The sequence below is a fragment of the Protopterus annectens genome, chromosome 10.part0 (genome assembly GCF_019279795.1).
Source record: "Protopterus annectens isolate FY-2018-M chromosome 10.part0, PAN1.0, whole genome shotgun sequence".
NCBI lineage: Eukaryota > Metazoa > Chordata > Ceratodontiformes > Protopteridae > Protopterus > Protopterus annectens.
In genome coordinates, this window is record NC_056744.1 from 780625284 (window position 1) to 780645906 (window position 20623).

General features: G+C 40.4%; 1 protein-coding gene across 1 annotated transcript in view; it reads right to left on the reverse strand.

The window, feature by feature from the left end:
- LOC122814203 (interleukin-31 receptor subunit alpha-like) overlaps positions 1-20623 on the reverse strand; it is a 247493-nt gene that overhangs the window by 30631 nt on the left and 196239 nt on the right. The window contains exon 6 of the mRNA XM_044086807.1: positions 1759-1923. Coding sequence (XP_043942742.1) covers positions 1759-1923 — 165 coding nt within the window. The remainder of the gene's footprint in view (positions 1-1758; positions 1924-20623) is intronic.

Sequence of the window (20623 nt, forward strand, 5' to 3'; positions counted from 1 at the left end):
ATTGCCGAATTCCGATAATCACAGCCACACAGGTAGAAACCACACTCTCCAAAGCTAAGAATACAGCATCCATGGGACCAGATGACATCCCAGGCTGTGTACTACATGAATTACAAAATGAACTGGCACCTCACCTAAGTGTCATATTTAATCATAGCCTCACCTCAGGCTTCGTGCCCACTGAGTGGTGCACAGCTACAGTTATCCCGCTCCACAAGGGAGGATCCACCTTGGATCCCGGGAACTACCGTCCCATCAGTCTGACAAGCCTGATCTGCAAAGGCATGGAACGCATTATCATGGAACTTATAAACAAAGACATTGGCAACCTTCAAACACTGGATCCCACCCAGTTTGGGTTTGTGAAGGGCCAATCTTGTCTCCTGAATCTGATTGACTTCTTCGATTCAGTCTCCAGAGCTGTGGACGAGGGTAAGGTGGTCCACACAGCCTATCTGGACCTCGCCAAGGCCTTTGACACCCTCCCCCACTCTGGAATCATAGATAAACTTACTATGCTGGGCATAAATCCCTACATCACTCGATGGGTTGCCAACTGGCTTACTGACAGAACCCAGACTGTAAAAGTAGCCGACTCCAAATCCAGCTCCAGACAAGTGACAAGTGGAATACCTCAGGGTTCAGTCCTGGGACCACTCTTGTTTGGCATCTACTTCTCTGAAGTACAGGCCAACACTAAGGGATTCTGGCTAACAAAGTTTGCAGATGACTGTAAACTGGGAGCCATTATTGAATCACCAAATGATGTGGATATTCTACAAAAAGGCCTTACAGAAACAGATGCCTGGTGCCAGAGCCATGGGCTCAACCTTAATGCCAAGAAATGTATAGTTATCCCCTTTGGAAAAAAACATGTACCCATGAATTACCACATAGGTGGCAGGACGCTAAACATTGAAAGTGTGATGAGAGACTTAGGGACACAGGTGACAGTGATCTCACTTTCGATTGCCACATCGCCACAACAGTCAGTAAATCCTTCTATGTGGCACACCTCCTCACTAAGGGCTTTTTATCCAGAAAAAAGGAGGTCATTGTCCCACTGTACTCATCCCTCATTAGACCCATTATAGAGTATAATGCCTCATTTGGTATGTACCTCACAAGACAACTGCAACAGCTGGAAAGGCCTCAGAAATACCTCACTAAAAGAATCACAGGCCTAAAGCAGATGCCATATGCTGACCATCTAAAAAAACTCCAGCTATACTCTGTGGCATATCGTCTACTCAGAGGCAATCTCTGCTTAACATACAAGGCCATGTCATACCCTGAACTGTTGGAGATGCTCCACTTAAAGAAATCCCAATCCCTCAGAGCCACACGCTCCAGGGATCTAAACCTTGTCATCACAATGAACAAAACATGCTGGAGGGATAGGTTCCTGACCCAGAGACTCCCCATACTCTGGAATACACTGCCCATACATGTCAAGCAGAGCGCCTCATTGGCCCTCTTCAAAAGGAACCTTGATGATTGGATGGGAGATAGGAAAATCACCCCGGGGATCATGTCAGTTGCCCTACTAGATAGGGGCCCAGAGAAGTAAATATTGTGGGAAGAAATATCCAGGGAATTGTTATGGCTAGGCTTGCATAGGCCCTAGGGCCGATAGCCTAGTACCAACCTATGAATCTATGAACCTAAGATAACAGTGTATTATTAACATGTGCCCCAGTAACTTCTTTAAGGCAATACTTGAAAATGTACACTGCAGTTTTTCGCACTGTATCATACCATATTTCAAAGGTTCAGTAGGGGCGCCATCAGACATTTTTGTCAGATAGATGGAGTAGCAAGTGATGAACCCTCTCTGTTCAGACGCTGGAATAGGGATCCATTCAACTGATGCTTTGTCCTTCACAGTTTCTTTAACTGAAACTTCAGGTCCAAGTCTGGGTACTGAAATGAGAAGAAATCTCAGTGAAACAACTGAAAAAATGAAAATACACTTGGAAATTGAATGGTTGTCCATGCAAATTCTCAGAATTGCTGAATATTTTCCCTCTGCTAAACCACATTCCTGATAAAATATAGAATACAGACATAACTGATCAACATAACATAAAATATGCTTTTTCTGTAAAATCTGTAAAATTCTTGCAAATACAATTGAACTTTGATTAAAAGACCTTTTGATCTATTTAAGTTTATAGCATTTTTTACTGCCACAAAATGTATACAGGCTACCACGTAACTGCATGTCACATAGAAGTACCACAGTACCCACCTGGCTTTTTTGTTTATGTGTTACTATTACTTATATATTAAATAGATTTTTGAGAAAGTAAATCATGTTTTTGCCTTGGATTCTTCTACAGGGATGGCCAGGAGAAAACACTGCTAGCAAAAGACATTTGTGTTAGCATTATAGAACTATATAATTAAAAATAGTAAATTCATGACTAGTAAGCAATATAAATTTAAAGAAAAAGTCAGTAAAAGTTTTTAAGGATAGAAGATCATAAAGGAGTGGGTTTGTAAGTCCCACACCTGATGCCTGGATTCTTTTTCCATTACTGAAACTGCAGTACAACATAAGGGTACTGCAGTCGCTAGGTGCCATGTTAAAGATGAGATTTTAAACCAAGGTCTTAGCTGCCTGGGCTGGTGGCAGCTCTGACGGATGTTAAAGATTCTAGTGCACTCATCAAAAGAAAAAATATAGGAGGGTGTACTTGTTTCTTCATTTCCATTAAAGTCCAGCATTATTCAGAGATTAATATTAATCCACATATTGTTTATACATTATTCAGAAAGAATTGTGCAATTTTATGTTCCTTGCATATTTCCGATTACATTATTCTCACGGCATTACAAAATGATTTTCATACCTTGCTGTTCACATTGTTCATGAAACAAAAATTTAGATTATATCCCACTTTACTCTAAATATTTAATTCCCTGAAAATCCAGAATGATCCATAACTTCATCTAAATAGGTGATGTTAAAGAACCTCAGTACCATATAATACAGAAAATATGTTACAAAAATATTCAACTATTTCACAATGAATTGATGTCACATGAAAAGCTTCTTCCTGTCAAACTTTTATACTGTATTTTGCCTCTTGTATGAATACTTATAAACCAACTTTATGGGTACATGTATCCCATGTGTTGCATATATCCCATGGACTCAACAGGTAGCACATTTGCCTTTGGTGCAGGAGGCTGTGGATTCTATTTCCACAGTAGAAAGATAGATTACTGACACTGCAGTGCAGTAGAAGAGGGGTGATGCACTCCTGAGTGTGTTGTCATTTGGATGAGGCATTAAACTGAGGCTAGTTCAAGTGGATGTAAAATGTCCCACAGCACCTATTGAAAAGAGTAGAAGAAGTTCCCTGATGCCCTTGGCAAATTTCACATAATAGTATAACTACCACTTTGGGTCTCCCCTGAAAAGAGGCTACTACCTAGTAGAACTAACCAAGCCAGCAAAGGATAAATAAATAATACAGAAGGTTTAATACACAATCAAGATTTTAGCTTGGTTGGGTCTTTCTTACAGTCTCTGTTAAACTGTTTTCCTGTGTAATCTGTTTACCCTTTGATTTGGATGTTATTTGGGATTTTCTGCAGGCACCCTATTATTTATGGACATACGGCTCGGTTTTAAACTCGGTGTACCTAAAGTATAGCCAAACAATCCAAGTATGCTGTACTGAAAAAGTCAGGAAAAAGGCCAAACCATGGCATGTCTATAACAGGGTTTGGCTTTTTGGTCCTATATGTGCCCATAAAGGTGTTAAAAGGTCATTTACATATATCCCATGGGCTTCCACAATAGGAGGCTTAAGGTATTACACAGTGAATACTCAATTTAGCAGTGCTTTCTTACAGGTTTACAGACTCTAAGTGACCTTTTTAACCTTTCATTTGGATGTTATTTGGGATATATTGCAAGCACCCTAATATTATGGACAGCAGGCTTGATTTTAAGCTCTGCATTTCTAAGGGTTCTGCTATGAATCACTGAGTTTTACAAAGCCGGCAATCCAAAATACTGAAAAAAAAAAAAAATCTGAAACATGGAAGAGCAAAAAATTTTAACTTTATTCTTTTTTTACAGAAGAAAATCCCCCACCCCCTCCCCACATCTCCAAACTCATATGTACCAACTCAAAGAAAGGAAGAATCTCCCAAAAGAATTGCATAATTTTTGGCACACTTGGAAACAACATTGGCAATGATTTTCCATGGAAAACAGCAATTGAGATTCAATGTTTCTTCCTGCAGTGACTGAAGATAAAGGAATTTCACCTCAACCATCTGTAGAGGAATTGCTTGTATAGTCAAACAATCCACTTATGCTTGTATTAATGGAGTCATAAAAAAGGCTAAAACATGGCATGTCTACAGCTAGTGGGGTTTGGCTTTACTGGCCTGAATGTACCCATAAAGTCTTAAAAAGTAAAAAGTTGTGGACATTCAGAAGCCATGTGCTTTGGCTGTGGGCGGCCCCCCACCACCACCACCGCCACCACCACCACGCACATCTTCCACTTTCTCTTGTTCCCTTCTGTTGGCGAGTGGTACCCGTGACTGATCAATGCTGTGTGTTTGTTTGTTTGGACTGTGCCACAGTGGCCTACTGATACAGGGTTGTCCTGGTTTTCCACCTGAGAAATTGGGACGAGACTTGCAGTTTTGGAGCAGTCCTTGGCCAGTTGTGATTGTTCTTGACACATACTTTTCTTGCTTTGGCTCATTAGCAGCAGTACAGAGAACTGCCTGCTCACACCCTTGTTCTCCCCTCCCCTTCCCTGTTTATTACCTTAAGACAATCCCAGAGTTAATAAATATTACCTGTGGCAGGCACCATTTGTAAAACTACAATCCACTCTGCTACAGGCCCCATGAAGGCTCAGTGTCTCTCCAACCTAACACCACTCTTAAGTATTCAACTGCGGTACCACCTTTAACATTCCTATAAGAAAAGTGCAGTCCGGGTCTGAACTGTCTGCAAACAGCTACAGTTAACTTTGAACCTAACACCACTCTTAAGTATTCAACTGTGGTACCACCTTTAACATTCCTATAAGAAAAGTGCAGTCCGGGTCTGAACTGTCTGCAAACAGCTACAGTTAACTTTGAACCTAACACCACTCTTAAGTATTCAACTGTGGTACCACCTTTAACATTCCTATAAGAAAAGTGCAGTCCAGGTCTGAACTGTCTGCAAACAGCTACAGTTAACTTTGAACCTAACACCACTCTTAAGTATTCAACTGCGGTACCACCTTTAACATTCCTATAAGAAAAGTGCAGTCCGGGTCTGAACTGTCTGCAAACAGCTACAGTTAACTTTGAACCTAACACCACTCTTAAGTATTCAACTGCGGTACCACCTTTAACATTCCTATAAGAAAAGTGCAGTCCGGGTCTGAACTATCTGCAAACAGCTACAGTTAACTTTGAGTATGTGTCTAACTGTTTGAGCCAATCTTCATTTTCCCCTGGAGAGCACTGTACTTTGGCTGTAAGCACCCCCCCCCCACCACCACCACCACACACATCTTCCACTTTCTCTTATTCCCTTCTGTTAGCAAATAGTACCCATAACCGATCAATACTGTGTGTTTGTTTATTTAAACTATACCACAGTAGCCTACTGATACAAGGTTATCCTGGTTTTCCACCTGAGAAATTAAGACAAGACTTACAGTTTCAGAGCAGTCCTTGGTCAATTGTGATTGTTCTTAACACATACTTGTCTTGCTTTGTGATTGTTTCCAGACCCTCATACAAGAACCTAACAGGGTCTCTACCGCCGCTCCCGCCCTGCCCCTATTCCCTCCGCCCCAGTGGTCCCACCTTTATTGCACTCAAACCCCTCCCATCTTTCCAATAGCCAACCACAGCGCTAACCCAACACTACCTCCTCCATATTCCCTCTACTATCACACCTCCTCAACTGACATGTACAAGCATACCTTTCCTTTGCTCACTGCATGCACTCTCCTTGCATATCTTACATCCTACCAAAGCTCCATCATTCCCCCACTCAACCACTACCACTGTACTACTACTCACACCACCACCCATGTCTCACCCATACTCAGCTCCCCTCCCACCAGCTCAAGAACCATCCTTATGCTCCCCCCACATATTCTACCAACTATATTACCCAAACGTAAAGCATCCCTACAACTTAACATAGTAACCCTCCCACCATACCTATTACCCACAGAGAACAATCATAAAATTTCCCTTATAAACAAACACATTCAAAAACTGAGAAAACTAATATTCTCAAGCATATCAAAACTAGCCCTAAGTGGAGACATCCACCCCAAACCTGGCCCTACCATCTCCAACCCCAATCCTCATAATCAGACTAGAAATCACAACTTCTCCCATATTACAGCCAATAGAAAGCCAAGTGACTTCCTTCTACTAAGCCTAAATATTAGAAGTATATCCAACAAAGTCCATTAACTCCATGCCACCATAGACTTATACTCCCCAGATATAGTCGTCCTGACAGAAACCTGGCTAAAACCTCACATTACCAGTGAGCAAATACTCCCTACAGGTTACGGCATACTAAGAGTAGACCGGCTAAACAAAAAAGGAGGTGGTGTAGCTATAATATTTAAACAACATCCAGATCTTAAAATCATCAGCTCCACAAATAGGCAATGAAGAAATAATATATACCAACCTCAAAATTAACCGAAACAAAACCATCAACATAATTGGATGCTACTTCCCACCTGGCCAAAACATCCCTCCACTAGAAAACCTCCTCAGCTGGTCTACCCACCATCTCCCCCAAGAAACTATCATCTTAGGTGATTTCAATATTGACTGGCAATCCTGTTCTGGCAACAATCCAACCCATCATGTGCACCTTCATGGCTTCACCCAACTAGTCCAGTCACCAACAAGGATAAATAAAAACTCCAGCAAGCACTCTACCCTGGATTGGATACTAGTCAGTAAGAACCCCCAGTCATATATAACAGGCTGCTTATCAGATAGCCTCAGTGATCACTCCCCAACATTCCTACTCAAAAAATACCTGTACCAAGCTAAACCTGTCATCTATCGTCAAATACGTAAAAAGCTAAACTTTAACCCACTCACATTCATCTCATCCCTCAAAGAATGTAACTGGCATGCTCTAAAGTACCTCAGTCTAGATGACGCAGTTGAATCTTTTAATACTACCTTTCTGAACATCCTTAATTACCATGCCCACATCAGATTTTCTAGAACCAAAGCACAACCCTCCCCATGGCTACAGAAAACCATTAAGTCAGAAATGAAAAACAGGGCTAAAGCCTGGGAGCACTGGCACAAAACCAAAACCCCTGCAGCTAGACAGAAATTCCTAGAACTACGCAATAGAGTCAAAAAGCTAATAAAACGGGACAGATTCCAATACTACCAGTCTGCCCTAGACTCCTCACAACACAGCCCCAAACAATTCTGGTCCTCCATAAACTCCATCATCCACCCAGGTAAAGTCAGTACCCCTCCTCCTAACATCCCTCACTCCTCAGAAAATATTGCTACCTCATTCAACACACACTTCACCCAAACCATACTATCACTAGCTAAACAACACAACCCCCCTCCCCTCCAACCCACACCTTCAACTAGTAATCTCTCCACTGCCTTCTCTTTTTCTCCTGTACCTACCTCCAACATAAAAAAACTCTTAACTAAACTTAAACCCACCAAATTAGCAGCAGACAACCTCCCAAGTGAATACCTACAAATCACAGCTGATGCTCTGGCCTACTCAGTATCCATCTTGATTAACCGATCTCTGTCAGAAAGTTACGTTCCCACATTGTGGAAAGTCTCACATATAATTCCCCTTCACAAAGGTGGACGCTTTGCAGAACTAACCATTTACTGCCCCATCGCTATTCTCTCTCCACTCTCCAAAATACTAGAGAGATGCATACACTCTCAGGTCTCACACTACCTCCTTACTAACAACCTCCTTTCCAGTACTCAGCATGGTTTCCGACCAAACCATAGCACACCATTGCCTTACTCTCCTTTACAAACACTATCCTTCAGCATAAAAACAATGGCTATCTCTCCTCTGCTACTTTCCTAGACCTATCTAAAGCATTTGACATGGTCCCACATAAACAACTTGTCTCTGTCCTCAATAACCTATCCTTCTCACAATCAGTCACCAACTGGTTTCAGAGTTACCTGTCTGACCGCCAACAATCCGTTGTATGGCAGAATGACATATCTCCCCAACTACCTGTCTCCATAGGGGTTCCCCAAGGATCCATCCTTGGACCCCTACTTTTCTCTGTTTACACCAATAATCTAGCCTCTGCCACCAAACATGGCACACTCATCCAATATGCAGATGACTCTACCATCATCTGCTCAGCCCAGTCCCTACCCAAACTGCAAAAAGTCACACAGGAAGCCTTTTCCTCTGTTGAAACATGGTTATCCGATGCCCAATTAATACTCAACCCAAACAAAACTAAACTACTCATCTTCCAACCCACCAAACATACTCAAAACAACTCTCACTTTAACATCACAGCAAAAGACAACACTACTATATACCCAACTGAACACACCAAATTGCTAGGAGTGGAAATAGACAATAAACTAAAACTTGACATTCACATATCCATGACCATAAAAAAAGTCCACAAAAAACTAGGAGCATTATACAGAAATAAACAATTTCTCACCAAAGCAGCAAAGATTTCAATAGCAAATTCCCACCTTATCTCCACCCTACTTTATGCCTCTCCAGTATATACCAACCTAAGGCAATGTGATCTAAACAAGCTAGAGACCTGCTACAACAAAATCGCAAAATTCGCCACAGGGGCATCCTACCGTAGTCACCACTGTCTCTCACTTGCTGAACTGGGCTGGCTTGAACTCCCTCACCTCCTTCAGTGGTATTCAGTGGTATCAACTCTCACTCACCCACAAACTAGTAAACCATCCACTAAATGTCCCATCCCTCCAGAATCTACTCCAACCCTATCGCACCACCAGACCACTAAGATCCAGCAACAAAAATCACTTGCAGATCACTAAAGCCAATAACTCTGCTGGTGAAGCACTATTCTCTTGCAACATAGCCAAATTATGGAACTCACTCCCACCCACAATTACCTCCATACCATCATGCACCAACTTCAAAACTTTATTAAAAGCGCACCTAAAAACATGCTGGCTATGCCCTTGTAACTCCCACTCTAATATCATCCACCCCATCCAACTACTACCTTTCTTTCACCTCCACTAACTACCTTGATGATAGCAAGCTCAGATGCTCATAAGCCTAGTACTTATTATACAGCAGGAACTTCTCATTGTTACATTTGTTAATGCCTGTTATGTACTTCACAGATAAAGATTCTAGCTGTCTACTGATGTACTATGTTCTTCCTCTGTAAATATGTTGTAAGTAATTTCTGTGTTAAATTGTTAATCACTATGTAATCCAATGTAACTACTGCCTGTTTATTTTACTGTGGAGCTTTTCTCCCCGGGCCTCTGCTGAAAATGGACTTACGTCCAGTCGGACACTCCCGGTCAACAAATTTAAATAAATAAATAAATGTAGCTGAAACATTGGTATGTCCTTAAGGGTTCATTTGCATATACCCCATAAGTCTTCCTCTACATGAGATTTAAGATATTGCACAGGGAAGGCTCTAGCCAAATAACCCCCACCCCTCTACCTTCATTTCCAATGGTTTGTCTGTGTGACCCTATTTTCTCTTTGGTTTGGAGGCAAGCATTCTATAGCAAGATAATATCTTGATTCACCTTCTTTAGACACTCCACTATATCCCACCATCAAATCACATTTTTTTGTAAAAGTTTACATTTAAGCTAAGGGCCTTCACCTTCCTCTCATCTTTATGTCTGTCATGTTTTTCATGTACCTCTGTCATCAACAAAGTTATATGTATCAGAAACATTCTTTGCCTTGCACACTAAAACACTTGACACTGTAATGTTCAGCTTCTTTTTGCTCCTACACTATATGTGTACCCATCTCATTGCTGGATGTGACGCAGTCATAGATGAGGGTCTGTAAAATGAAAGGTACAATAATGTGGCAAGACTGTTGCACTGGAGATTGTGTAAGCACTACAGTACAGAAGTAGCTGAGAAGCATTGGAAATAAAACATTATCAACAATAATGAAGCTTGTATCACATGGACTCATTCAATAAATGTAGTTACAAAACAGAGGCATGGAAACCCGATAAAGTAGTCCAAGAAATAAAAACTAAAGCAGCAGTAACCACTGAAATTGCTACACATACTAATTACAGTGTCTAACATATGAAGAGACCGAAAATCAGAATACCAGGGTTTGCAGCAGGAAATGAGAGCTATGTGGAAGAAAGATACCAAGACAGTTAAAAATAATATGAGCAACTTGACTAATAAAAAAGAATTTACAGTTGTACTTAAATATGCTACCAATGCATGTAACCCTGTATGAACTACAGAAGGAGGCAGTTCTGGGTACATTTTGGGTGTTGAGAAGAGCACTCTTGGTTAACATCAAAGACTGAAGCAATTTTAATTTCATGAACAGCCAAAAAATTGCACTTCTGATTAAAGCCTTCATGCAAATACTGTCATGTTTGGTCAAAGACTTTATTTATTTATTTTTATTGTTCTAATTTCATGAACTCTATACCTTGACTTAGGAATAGCATCCTTTCCCATTATGGCATTAAAAACCTAAAACATTTGGAGAAATTAAAAAACTATGTGTATCTTCTCTCTTATCTGATATAATGTCCATTCATATAGCCATGCTACATTTTGGGTCGTCAGCCCAGAAACAGACCTCAGACCAATGTCTTGTACAGTTTTTATGCAGGTTGCTTTAGTATGACAGTTTGTGTCTATCAGTACAGAAACTCTGTAGGCAGTTAGGTTTGTTGTGCCCCATCTGTCCACACCTGAATCATTTCCCATGGATAAATACATCCTTGAGAACATAACTTCTGTTTTTGTACATATATTTGCTTTTCAATATGCTTTAAAGTTCCATTTTCAATAAATAATGTGCTTATACCTTACCACCCCTGAGTCCATAGACTAAGTCTGTTGTACAGAAGAGAAGCATTAGCGATAATAGCACACCATTTGCTCAGGTTATTTTTTTTATTTGTTTTAATTATGTTTGTTGACTGGGGCAGTGGACTGATCCATTGTGTACTGACACCCTTGTGATTACAGCAGAAGTGACAGAGTACAATGATATAGTACTGTGGAATCAAACAATAGTATGATGAAGTAAAGAGGTGAATGCAGGAAAGGGAACAATAATAAATAAATATTCATATCCAAGAAAAACAGTATCAGTATTTACAAATAGACATTCAGCAGTTTGTTCAGGTACAAAATGCTAAATATATACAGAAGCAACGTATAGTAAGAAATTATTTGGAGATATAGGCAAAGAATGGATACAGGATAGCTAGGAATGGAAGGTAGAGGAGATGAGGTTATTTGGTTAGTTAGGGATTATTACAGGATAGCTAGGAATGGAAGGCAGAGGAGATGAGGTTATTTGGTTAGTTAGGGATTATTACAGGATAGCTAGGAATGGAAGGCAGAGGAGATGAGGTTATTTCGTTAGTTAGGGATTATTACAGGATAGCTAGGAATGGAAGGCAGAGGAGATGAGGTTATTTGGTTAGTTAGGGATTATTACAGGATAGCTAGGAATGGAAGGCAGAGGAGATGAGGTTATTTGGTTAGTTAGGGATTATTACAGGATAGCTAGGAATGGAAGGCAGAGGAGATGAGGTTATTTGGTTAGTTAGGGATTATTACAGGATAGCTAGGAATGGAAGGTAGAGGAGATGAGGTTATTTGGTTAGTTAGGGATTATTACAGGATAGCTAGGAATGGAAGGCAGAGGAGATGAGGTTATTTGGTTAGTTAGGGATTATTACAGGATAGCTAGGAATGGAAGGCAGAGGAGATGAGGTTATTTGGTTAGTTAGGGATTATTACAGGATAGCTAGGAATGGAAGGCAGAGGAGGTGAGGTTATTTGGTTAGTTAGGGATTATTACAGGATAGCTAGGAATGGAAGGCAGAGGAGGTGAGGTTATTTGGTTAGTTAGGGATTATTACAGGATAGCTAGGAATGTAAGGCAGAGGAGATGAGGTTATTTGGTTAGTTAGGGATTATTAGAGGGTAAGAGGATATGTGGAAGAAGGGAGACATGCTGTAAGGATAGTGCTAAATTAAAGTTAGAAGGTAAGGTAGACAGGATTAGAGGAAGGGATGAAGGTAGGGGTATGGTTGGAGATAATTATGTTATGGGGGATGAGTGAAGTATGTGCAGGGAGTCCTTTTCATAAATGGGTATCTAATTTATCTGAACTTTCTGTATTCTCATGTGTTGTGAAGTTTTGGTAGGATTAGTCCCATAATTTGAGGGCAAAGGATGAATAAGACTTACTTATTGATGAAAGATGGTTCCTAGGTCTGGCCGGTACTTGGACATTACTGGCATGTGAGGAAGGATGATAATGGCATTTCTCAAGTAATCAGTCTATGACTAAGAGGAGGGATGGATTCATTATAAAGAATTTTGCGGATAACACTGAGAAGAAGTAGATCTGTGCTTTATCGGGAATGAGTCAGCACATTAGACTGCTACTGTAGGCTTTATTCCTGGGAGATAAATGCATGAATCAGAGGTTTTTCATAACATGGTTTGTAGAGTTTTAAGTTTTTATTAGATACATAGACCAATAGTGGTAAGGTATATTCAAGATGAGGTTGGGGGACACATACATACATTATTGGGTAGTGTTTGTATTAGGGTGACAACTGCTTCTTTGGAGATTTTTTTTAGGTACAGTACTGGCAGATGGGGTTCCACTGAGATCAGTGTAGGACAGATATCTGGTTTAAGTACTTGAGCAGTATTGCTGAACTCTGAGACAAAATTTAAGGTAATTATGATGCATTTCATAGATAAATAAATATACATGGTTCATAGACAAATATTAGGCTGTCTGCAGATTATTACAAGTCTAATCAATAACTAGAGGTTAGAATCAAACCTTGTACCTTGCAGCTGGGAGGTAAAGATCTAACCATTGTGAAAACCTCTGTTCTTACTGAGCTTTGTTACAGCCACTGAGGTGATTCATGTCTTTCCGGAATTGTATGGAGTTGGAGAAGGGAGAAAGTTGTCTGCTGTGTAATTAGATGTAGTCTTTCTGGTTGTTTTCTTGGTTTGTTTGCAGAACTGTAAACATTTGTTTCTTTCTTGTGGGTTTTGTGATTTTCTTTTGTATTTATTTATAGAAAGTATTGAAGTTCAAGAGTCATCCATGGGAGAAATGTTGCTTTGTGCAGTCTAAATTTATTGGGAAGAACTGTTTTTGCACATTATGCAGATTTTCCATTAGGAATTTAGCTGATTCGTTGGCAATTTTGATAGAATAAAACATAGGCTAGTTTATATTTTTAATTGTGGATTTGATTAGCTTTGTGCTGGCTGTGGTACTGGCCTGGGGATAAAGAAGTGGTGAGGGATTTGGTTTCCTCTGTGAGCAGATGAATGTTTTTGCGCAATGACTATTACTATTTGCATGGTGTATTACTGCTGATGTAATATATGAGTGCCGGTTTGATAGGAGGACATCTAATAGGGTACTCTTAGTAGTAGTTTAATCTGATATGGTACTTGTTATGGCCAACAAAGTTGCTGTTAAGGTCGCAAAGGATTAATACATGCTTGCTGGGCTGGGTGTGGTGTGAGACAATTTTTATATGGGTTTGAATGCCAATAACAGTAAATGGAGGGAGGAAGTAGGCTACAGCTATAGTGAGCTTTGAATTTCTAGGTAGAGAAATATTTAGTACTAACCATATTGGTCCATCTTCACATATAGTGGAAACATTGGTAACTATTTTGTAGTTCATGGCCTGTTTAGTGAGAATCAAACACTGTTGGTATGGGTTCCTGGTTCCATCTACATGAATAACATTGCAATGAGTACATAGTGAGTGTGGTACTGCAGTTGAGTTTGAGTTAGGTTTGATTAAGGACACAAATGTCTATATTGTTTTGTGACAGCAAGAGCTAGCCAAGTAATGCTTCTGTAAATAACAGATACAATTTTCAAGTGTGTGGTGTGAGGTGGTGCTGTTGTAATTTTGAGGGAAGTGGCTCTGGTTGGTGAGGTTTGTGGTCCAGAGATGGATTGATGGTTTCCACACAGGAGTAGGAGAATGGGGAACAGTTTAAGGGGGTCATAGTTAGAATAGCTTCCTTCCAGGGTTGAAAAGTCAAAAAATTAGTTGCTTTCTCTTTATGTAGCATAGTCTTAGACATGTTACTCTGCAGTTGGTGAAGGGGAAATAGGTTGGATTTAGTCACCTGCAGGGCTATAATTATGTAGACAAATTTGTAGGAGGTAATCTGAATGTATGAAAGTGGTTAGAAGGTCAAGTGTGATTGATAAGGATAGGGGTAGATGCTGTTTTATGTGTGTTTGTCAGAGGACATATTTTGCAGTTCTTTGAGAGTAGTACAGAGCAAGTAGTTAGACAGGAGAAATGTGATTACCTTTTTAGTATAAGAGAGTAAAGTAGCTGTGGTGGATGGACTTGGAATAGGTTTAGGATAATAGAATGGTTAGATGAGTGACAGCAGTAAGTGAAGTAGCCACTAAATCCGTGGGATAGTGCAGTTTATTTTTCATGTAGCGTCTGTACCAAGGAGACTACAGCATTAGTTGGTGTTTATAGTTAAGATTTATAGGTTTATAGATTTATAGACATAGCATAGCAGGTTACATGAATGAAGAGAGGAATTTTTTCAAGATATCCTGCATGTTAGATAGATAGTGGATGCTGGAAGTGTTTAATATACTCTCAGTTGGATTCTGATAATATAGGAGTGTTGGAGGAGTGGTAGGTAATACCTTCCAACCTATTAGTGCAAGACATCGGGACAGAGCCTGACAAAATGGGGGACAAGGGGCCAAAAAATAGGGACACATTTTAAATATCATTCTTATAAAAACTTAGAAAGTTGCTAGAATAATGGGGTTTGTTTTAACATAAATTTCTGGAGTGTTTGAAGTCTGAAACTCAAATGTATGCCATTATTTAGTGACATCAATCCTCAGATCATCTCAGTGATTTGCCACACATTTTATGAGAAACATAGCAAAAATATGAGCCAAAAATCTGGACATTCTGCGAAAATGGACAGTTGAGATGTTTGAGGTAGGTATCTGAACAGAGTAGAACAAGCTAAGCAGGTGCTACGCAGTGTACAATGAGTGATACAGAGCAGAGTGACTGGCTATATAGGTATAAAGCTAGCACATTGGGGGGGGGTGACTAGAATGAGAGTGGGAGGGAAATGAAGCAAGTCAGTAATTAGTGCAAGCTGTAGACAATCAGTGTCCACGTTGCACTGCTGGCATTTGCAAAGGACAGGATTTAACAATAACTGGAAAATAATACTATGTACACAAGATTGTACCTAAATTATAACTTGTGTGAGGACCAAATATCTGCTGAAGGCCTGTTAACTCAGTAACAAAACCAAAATAAGGGCTACAATAAGATTACAAAGTAGGGAGCAGACACAAGAGACTGTCTCCATGAATGCAAAGTACGCTTTGCAACTATTTATATGTAGTACACAATATAGGGAGGTTTACCTTTTACTGGAATCTGGGAAAATCAGGTGTGTGAAATGCTATGTAGTCCATGTGTTAAAACAACAAAGACAGAATGTGCAAAAGTAAAAAGTGCAATCTAATAAGAAGCATGGGAATATCTAGCCACACCTACACAGTGTTAACTCATATACATCTGAGTAGATTGCAATAGCCGTAACACTGTAGTACAGAAATACAGAAATAGTGGTATTTTTACATTGTTCCTGTATTAACCTATGCTTTGTAACACAAAAAATAATTATATGCTGCCTGTGAATGCTATTAGGAATGACCTTACCTTCCTGTCTGGCAAGTTCTGCACTCTTCGCAGTTGTATGATTAATGGGTTAGTTGCCAAGGAGCTTTGTGCTTATGTAGACACAGCAAAAACACTGAAGTAGTTGACAGGTACATGTAAAATAAAAAGTTGTGGCTGCTTTACAAGAAATGAAGAAATTCATGACAGCTGAGATTAAACTACAGACCTGCCATGGCCACACTTGTCCTGTCTCTACTGCATGAAGTAGTGACCCCTCCATTTACACATCTGGCTAACAGTGTTGCTAAATTCACATCTGTACTTGGTGGCATCTCATGTAATTTCCTTCCTCTTAGATAAGTTAAGTGATGAGTATTAACCCTTTTGCTTTAGTACTTAGTGCTATAGTATTTTTTTTAGTTATTTTGCCAAAAATATTTAGCAATCTCCTCCTAGGATCATGACCTAACCTTAGTGGCACAATTTGCCTGTCCCACTGACCATTAAAGGCATATTGCTTGAACTCTAGGTTCCTGGTAGGGCCACCCTGGAAAATATGTCAATGATGTTTTCTTTATTTATGATCCTTACTCATCAACAAGCCTCCTTCCTGTACACCTTCTTAGCCTATTCATTCCACTGGGTTGATAGACCTATAGATTTTTCATTTCCCTTAAAGAGGGGATTGAACATCAAAAGTGGTGCCATCATCTAGTGATGAATCACTTTGTGTTTGTTTCTTATCCCTACCACCCTCCTATGGATTCCTACTGATGCCCAAGAAGGTAGTATCCACTGAATAATTGCGAGGGAGTGTTATACACTTCTGCAAAAGATGAACCATTAGAAGGCCCTTTAACTTGTAAGCAAGTACCTCTGTGTGTTCACCAGTCTCCAACAAGGACCTAGAAAATAATCTAGTGAGAGGTAAGCAAGCTCTTGTCATTCCTTTCTCTCCCTAACCCAACCCCTTCAATGCTCAGAGCACTAATCAAACCCAGGATATATGGATCATAGTTAGATTATTATCCTTTTATGCCATGGTGATAGGCAAATTTGTCAAAGATGAGTGGTCACACCATTCCAAAAGTCTGACCTTTCTGATGATGATTAATTTTAAGAAAAGAGTGTCTCACCTAGACCAGAAATACTGGGACCCAGTTTTAGAGCTAGGATTCTGGGTGATATCTGTTACTTAGTGTATGCTGGCCGGGTGACAAATAGCCCCTAAAATCTGTCATGTGGGGTCACCAACTACAGGATGAAGAGTAGAGGTTCTAAGGCAGTCAGGCAGCTGACAACAATAAAAAAGTTTAAGAGATACAAGGCTCATGTATTGGAAGATAGTTTGTGGGGTATGAAACATCATATCACTGATAGCAAAAGAGGCACAGCTTATATTTAAGTTTGTAAAAATACCAGGCAGACATAGTTTTACTACCCCTATACACAGCATGAGTTCTAGAATTAGACTTTTTAGTTAGCAGTGGGCTGTCCTGGATTTGTCCTTAAAGAAAGGTTCTGTTGAAGTGCAGGAATGTTTACAAGTCCCTGTTTGAGTGCCATATTGATGGATTTTGTGCTAGTGGATGAGACTGTCACCTCAATCTGATCACAAGTTGCAGAAAAAAAAATCTGCCTGTTTTTGGTATGCATTTATCTACCAGCTATCTACAGAACTCAGATTCCTTGGAGACAGCGGATATAATTCTTGACTGGGTACCACCTAATGACTCCATGGTTCTTCTAGCAGATATCAATGTTCAGGTGGAGAATAAGATATCCAGTGTCATGTAACTAGGAGGCATGGCTTTCTAGAAATGAACAAAAGTGAATTCTTATTGGACCTCAATGCTCAGTGCTAGTCGAAATATTTGTAGGGAATATCATGGTCAAATTCAGTGCGCTTCATAAGTGTGCTTACTGCCAAAACACTTTGGGCCAAAGGCCACTGATCAACATTATAGACATGAATTTCAACCTAATGCTATTCTAGTAGAAACACAAGTCAAAAAAGGTTGATCTGTCTGTCAGGGATATGGATCCCAAATTGACCGTATTCAAGACCTAAGTAGGTGAGACCAAAGGTGACTGGTGCCTTTAATGACTGTAACACTCATGAATGATGAGGGAAGCTCTCAAATTAAGGAAAGAGATCCTCTAGAAAATGCAAATAGGTCAGCTCCACATTATATTGACTGGTATGAAGGCAGCTTCCTGCCTAGCTGTGGGAACAGTCTGGTGATGTAAAAATAAAGAACTTTTGGATAGTCTCGAGAGATTTTGGCAAACTATCCAGTGTCTCAGAAAGAGAAAGAGAGAGAGAGAGAACACTGAAGAGATTGCTATGGACAAAGTTGACGAACCACTGACTTCATGTAGGGTTATTTTCAATAGGTAGACAGAAGATCATTTGGAAACTCTGAACCCAGTACATATACTGTTCTTGGAGGAAGTAGTACAAATTAACAAGCCAATCAAAACAATATACCAATACAGCCAAAAGGAACAAGATAGTGGTTAATTCGGCCTAAAGTAAAACAAATTAACAAGCTTGTTAATTTGTTTTACTTTGGGCTGAATTAGCCACTATCTTGTTCCTTTTGGCTGTACATGGAGGAAGTAGTGCCAGAACCAACTGGTGAGTGGTGAGACTGGGTACATTTCTATAAGCCAGGGCCACTGATGAATTTAAGAAGTTCCATTGTAGCAGGGCTGCTAGCATTAGCGAGATCTGGTAGAAATGCTGAAGGTGTTGAATATTAATAGGATGTCCTTTTCAATCTGCTTTTTCATAGGTTCATAGGTGAGTACTAGGCTAATGGCCCTGGAGCCTTTATAAGCCTAGCCCAAAAAAATTTGCCCAGGCACTATGCCACCTGATGTTAGTTCACAGTGCCCCTATCCATTATGGCAACTGGAATGATCCCTGGAGTGAACTTTCTGTTACCCATCCACTCGTCAAGATTTCTCTTGAAGAGGGCCAGCAAGGTGCTTTTCTTGACATGAATGGGAAGCTTATTCCAGAGTATGGGCAGTCTTTGGGAGATGAACCGGTCCCTCCAGCATGTTCTGTTAATTGTGGTAATGAGGTTGTGATCTCTGGAGTGTGTGGCGCGAGGAGATTTCTTTAGGTGTAGCATTTCAAGTAGGGCTGGGTCAGACATGGCTTTGTAAGTCAGGCAGAGATCACTTCTCAGTAGAAGATAAGAGACTGAGAACAGCTGAAGTTTCGTGAGTCTGTCCATGTAGGACTTGTGTTTAAGGCCTGGGATCCTTTTTGTGAGGTACTTTTGTGGCCTCCAGCTGTTGTAGGTGTCTGGTCAGATAAATGCCAAACAGGGCATTATATTCGATGATTGGTCTAATGAGGGATGAGTAGAGAGGGATGATAACCTCTTTCTTCCTGGATGCGAAACCTTTGGTTATAAGATGTGCCACGTAGGCTATATGCACTACCTTAGCCTCATCCACAGCCTTGGTGACTGCCTCAAATAAGTCAACCATGTTCAGCAGGCAGGATCTCCCCTTGACAAAGCCAAACTGTGTGGGGTCAAGAGTTTGGAAATTGCCTATATCTTTGTTAAGCAGGTCCATGATGATGCGCTCCTATCAAGCCAATGGGGCGATAGTTCCCAGGGTCTGTAATTGCTCCCCCTTTATGGAGCGGTACTACATATATATGAAATAAACTAAGTGCATGCTGCAGTCATCATCATCAACAGCCCCTTTTTTCCCATTTTCTACATGGGGTCAGGGAATCTTGTTGACTGTCGCCATCTCTCTTGATTCAATGCCACACTTCTGCCTTCTTCGACACTCATGTCTGACTGTCGCAGATCTTCTTTCACACAATCCATCCACCTCTTTGCTGAATGCCCTTGTTTCCTCTTACCTTCTTCCAGTCTGTCCCAAATCTTCTTCCCCAGATTGTCTTCTACTTTTCTGCATGTGTCCAAACCACTGTAATCTATTCTCTTTGATCTTTTCTGAAATAGGTGCTACTTTGGCTTCTGCTCTTATGCCCTCATTTCTTCGTCTGTCCCACAGAGTGCATTCTACTGCCCTTCTCAGGCACTTCATTTCCATCACCTCTAGCTTCTTCATCTGCTCTGCCTTTACTGCCTAGGTTTCTGTACCATACAGTAGTACTGGTCGCACCACTGTCTTGTACACCTTACTTTTCATCTTCTTTGGCATACTTCCGTCATAGACTACACCTGACACTCTATGCCAGTTGGCTGCAGCCCATGTGATTTTAGCTTTGACCTCTTCATTCAATCTTCCCTTCTCCTCAACCATCCCTCCCAGATACTTGAAGCTGTTTACCTGCTCCACTATCTTCCCTTCTATCTGAGTTCTCAACTTCTTCTGATTTCCCCAGTTTACTGCCATTACCACTGTCCTATCAGTGCTTAGTTGTGCATGCTATAGGCACACACCATAATGTATTTTTTGAGAAGTTTACCCATAGGTTCATAGGTATGTACTACGTTAATAACCATTGGGACATTTTAAGCTTAGTCATGCATCCCAAATCTCTGACAAGTTCTGGTACCCTTGGTAGTGTAAGCAGAGGTTTGGGAGATGAAACACAGGGGCCTGATAAATGAACACTATATAGGCTGTTTGTGTCCATTAGGTACATAGG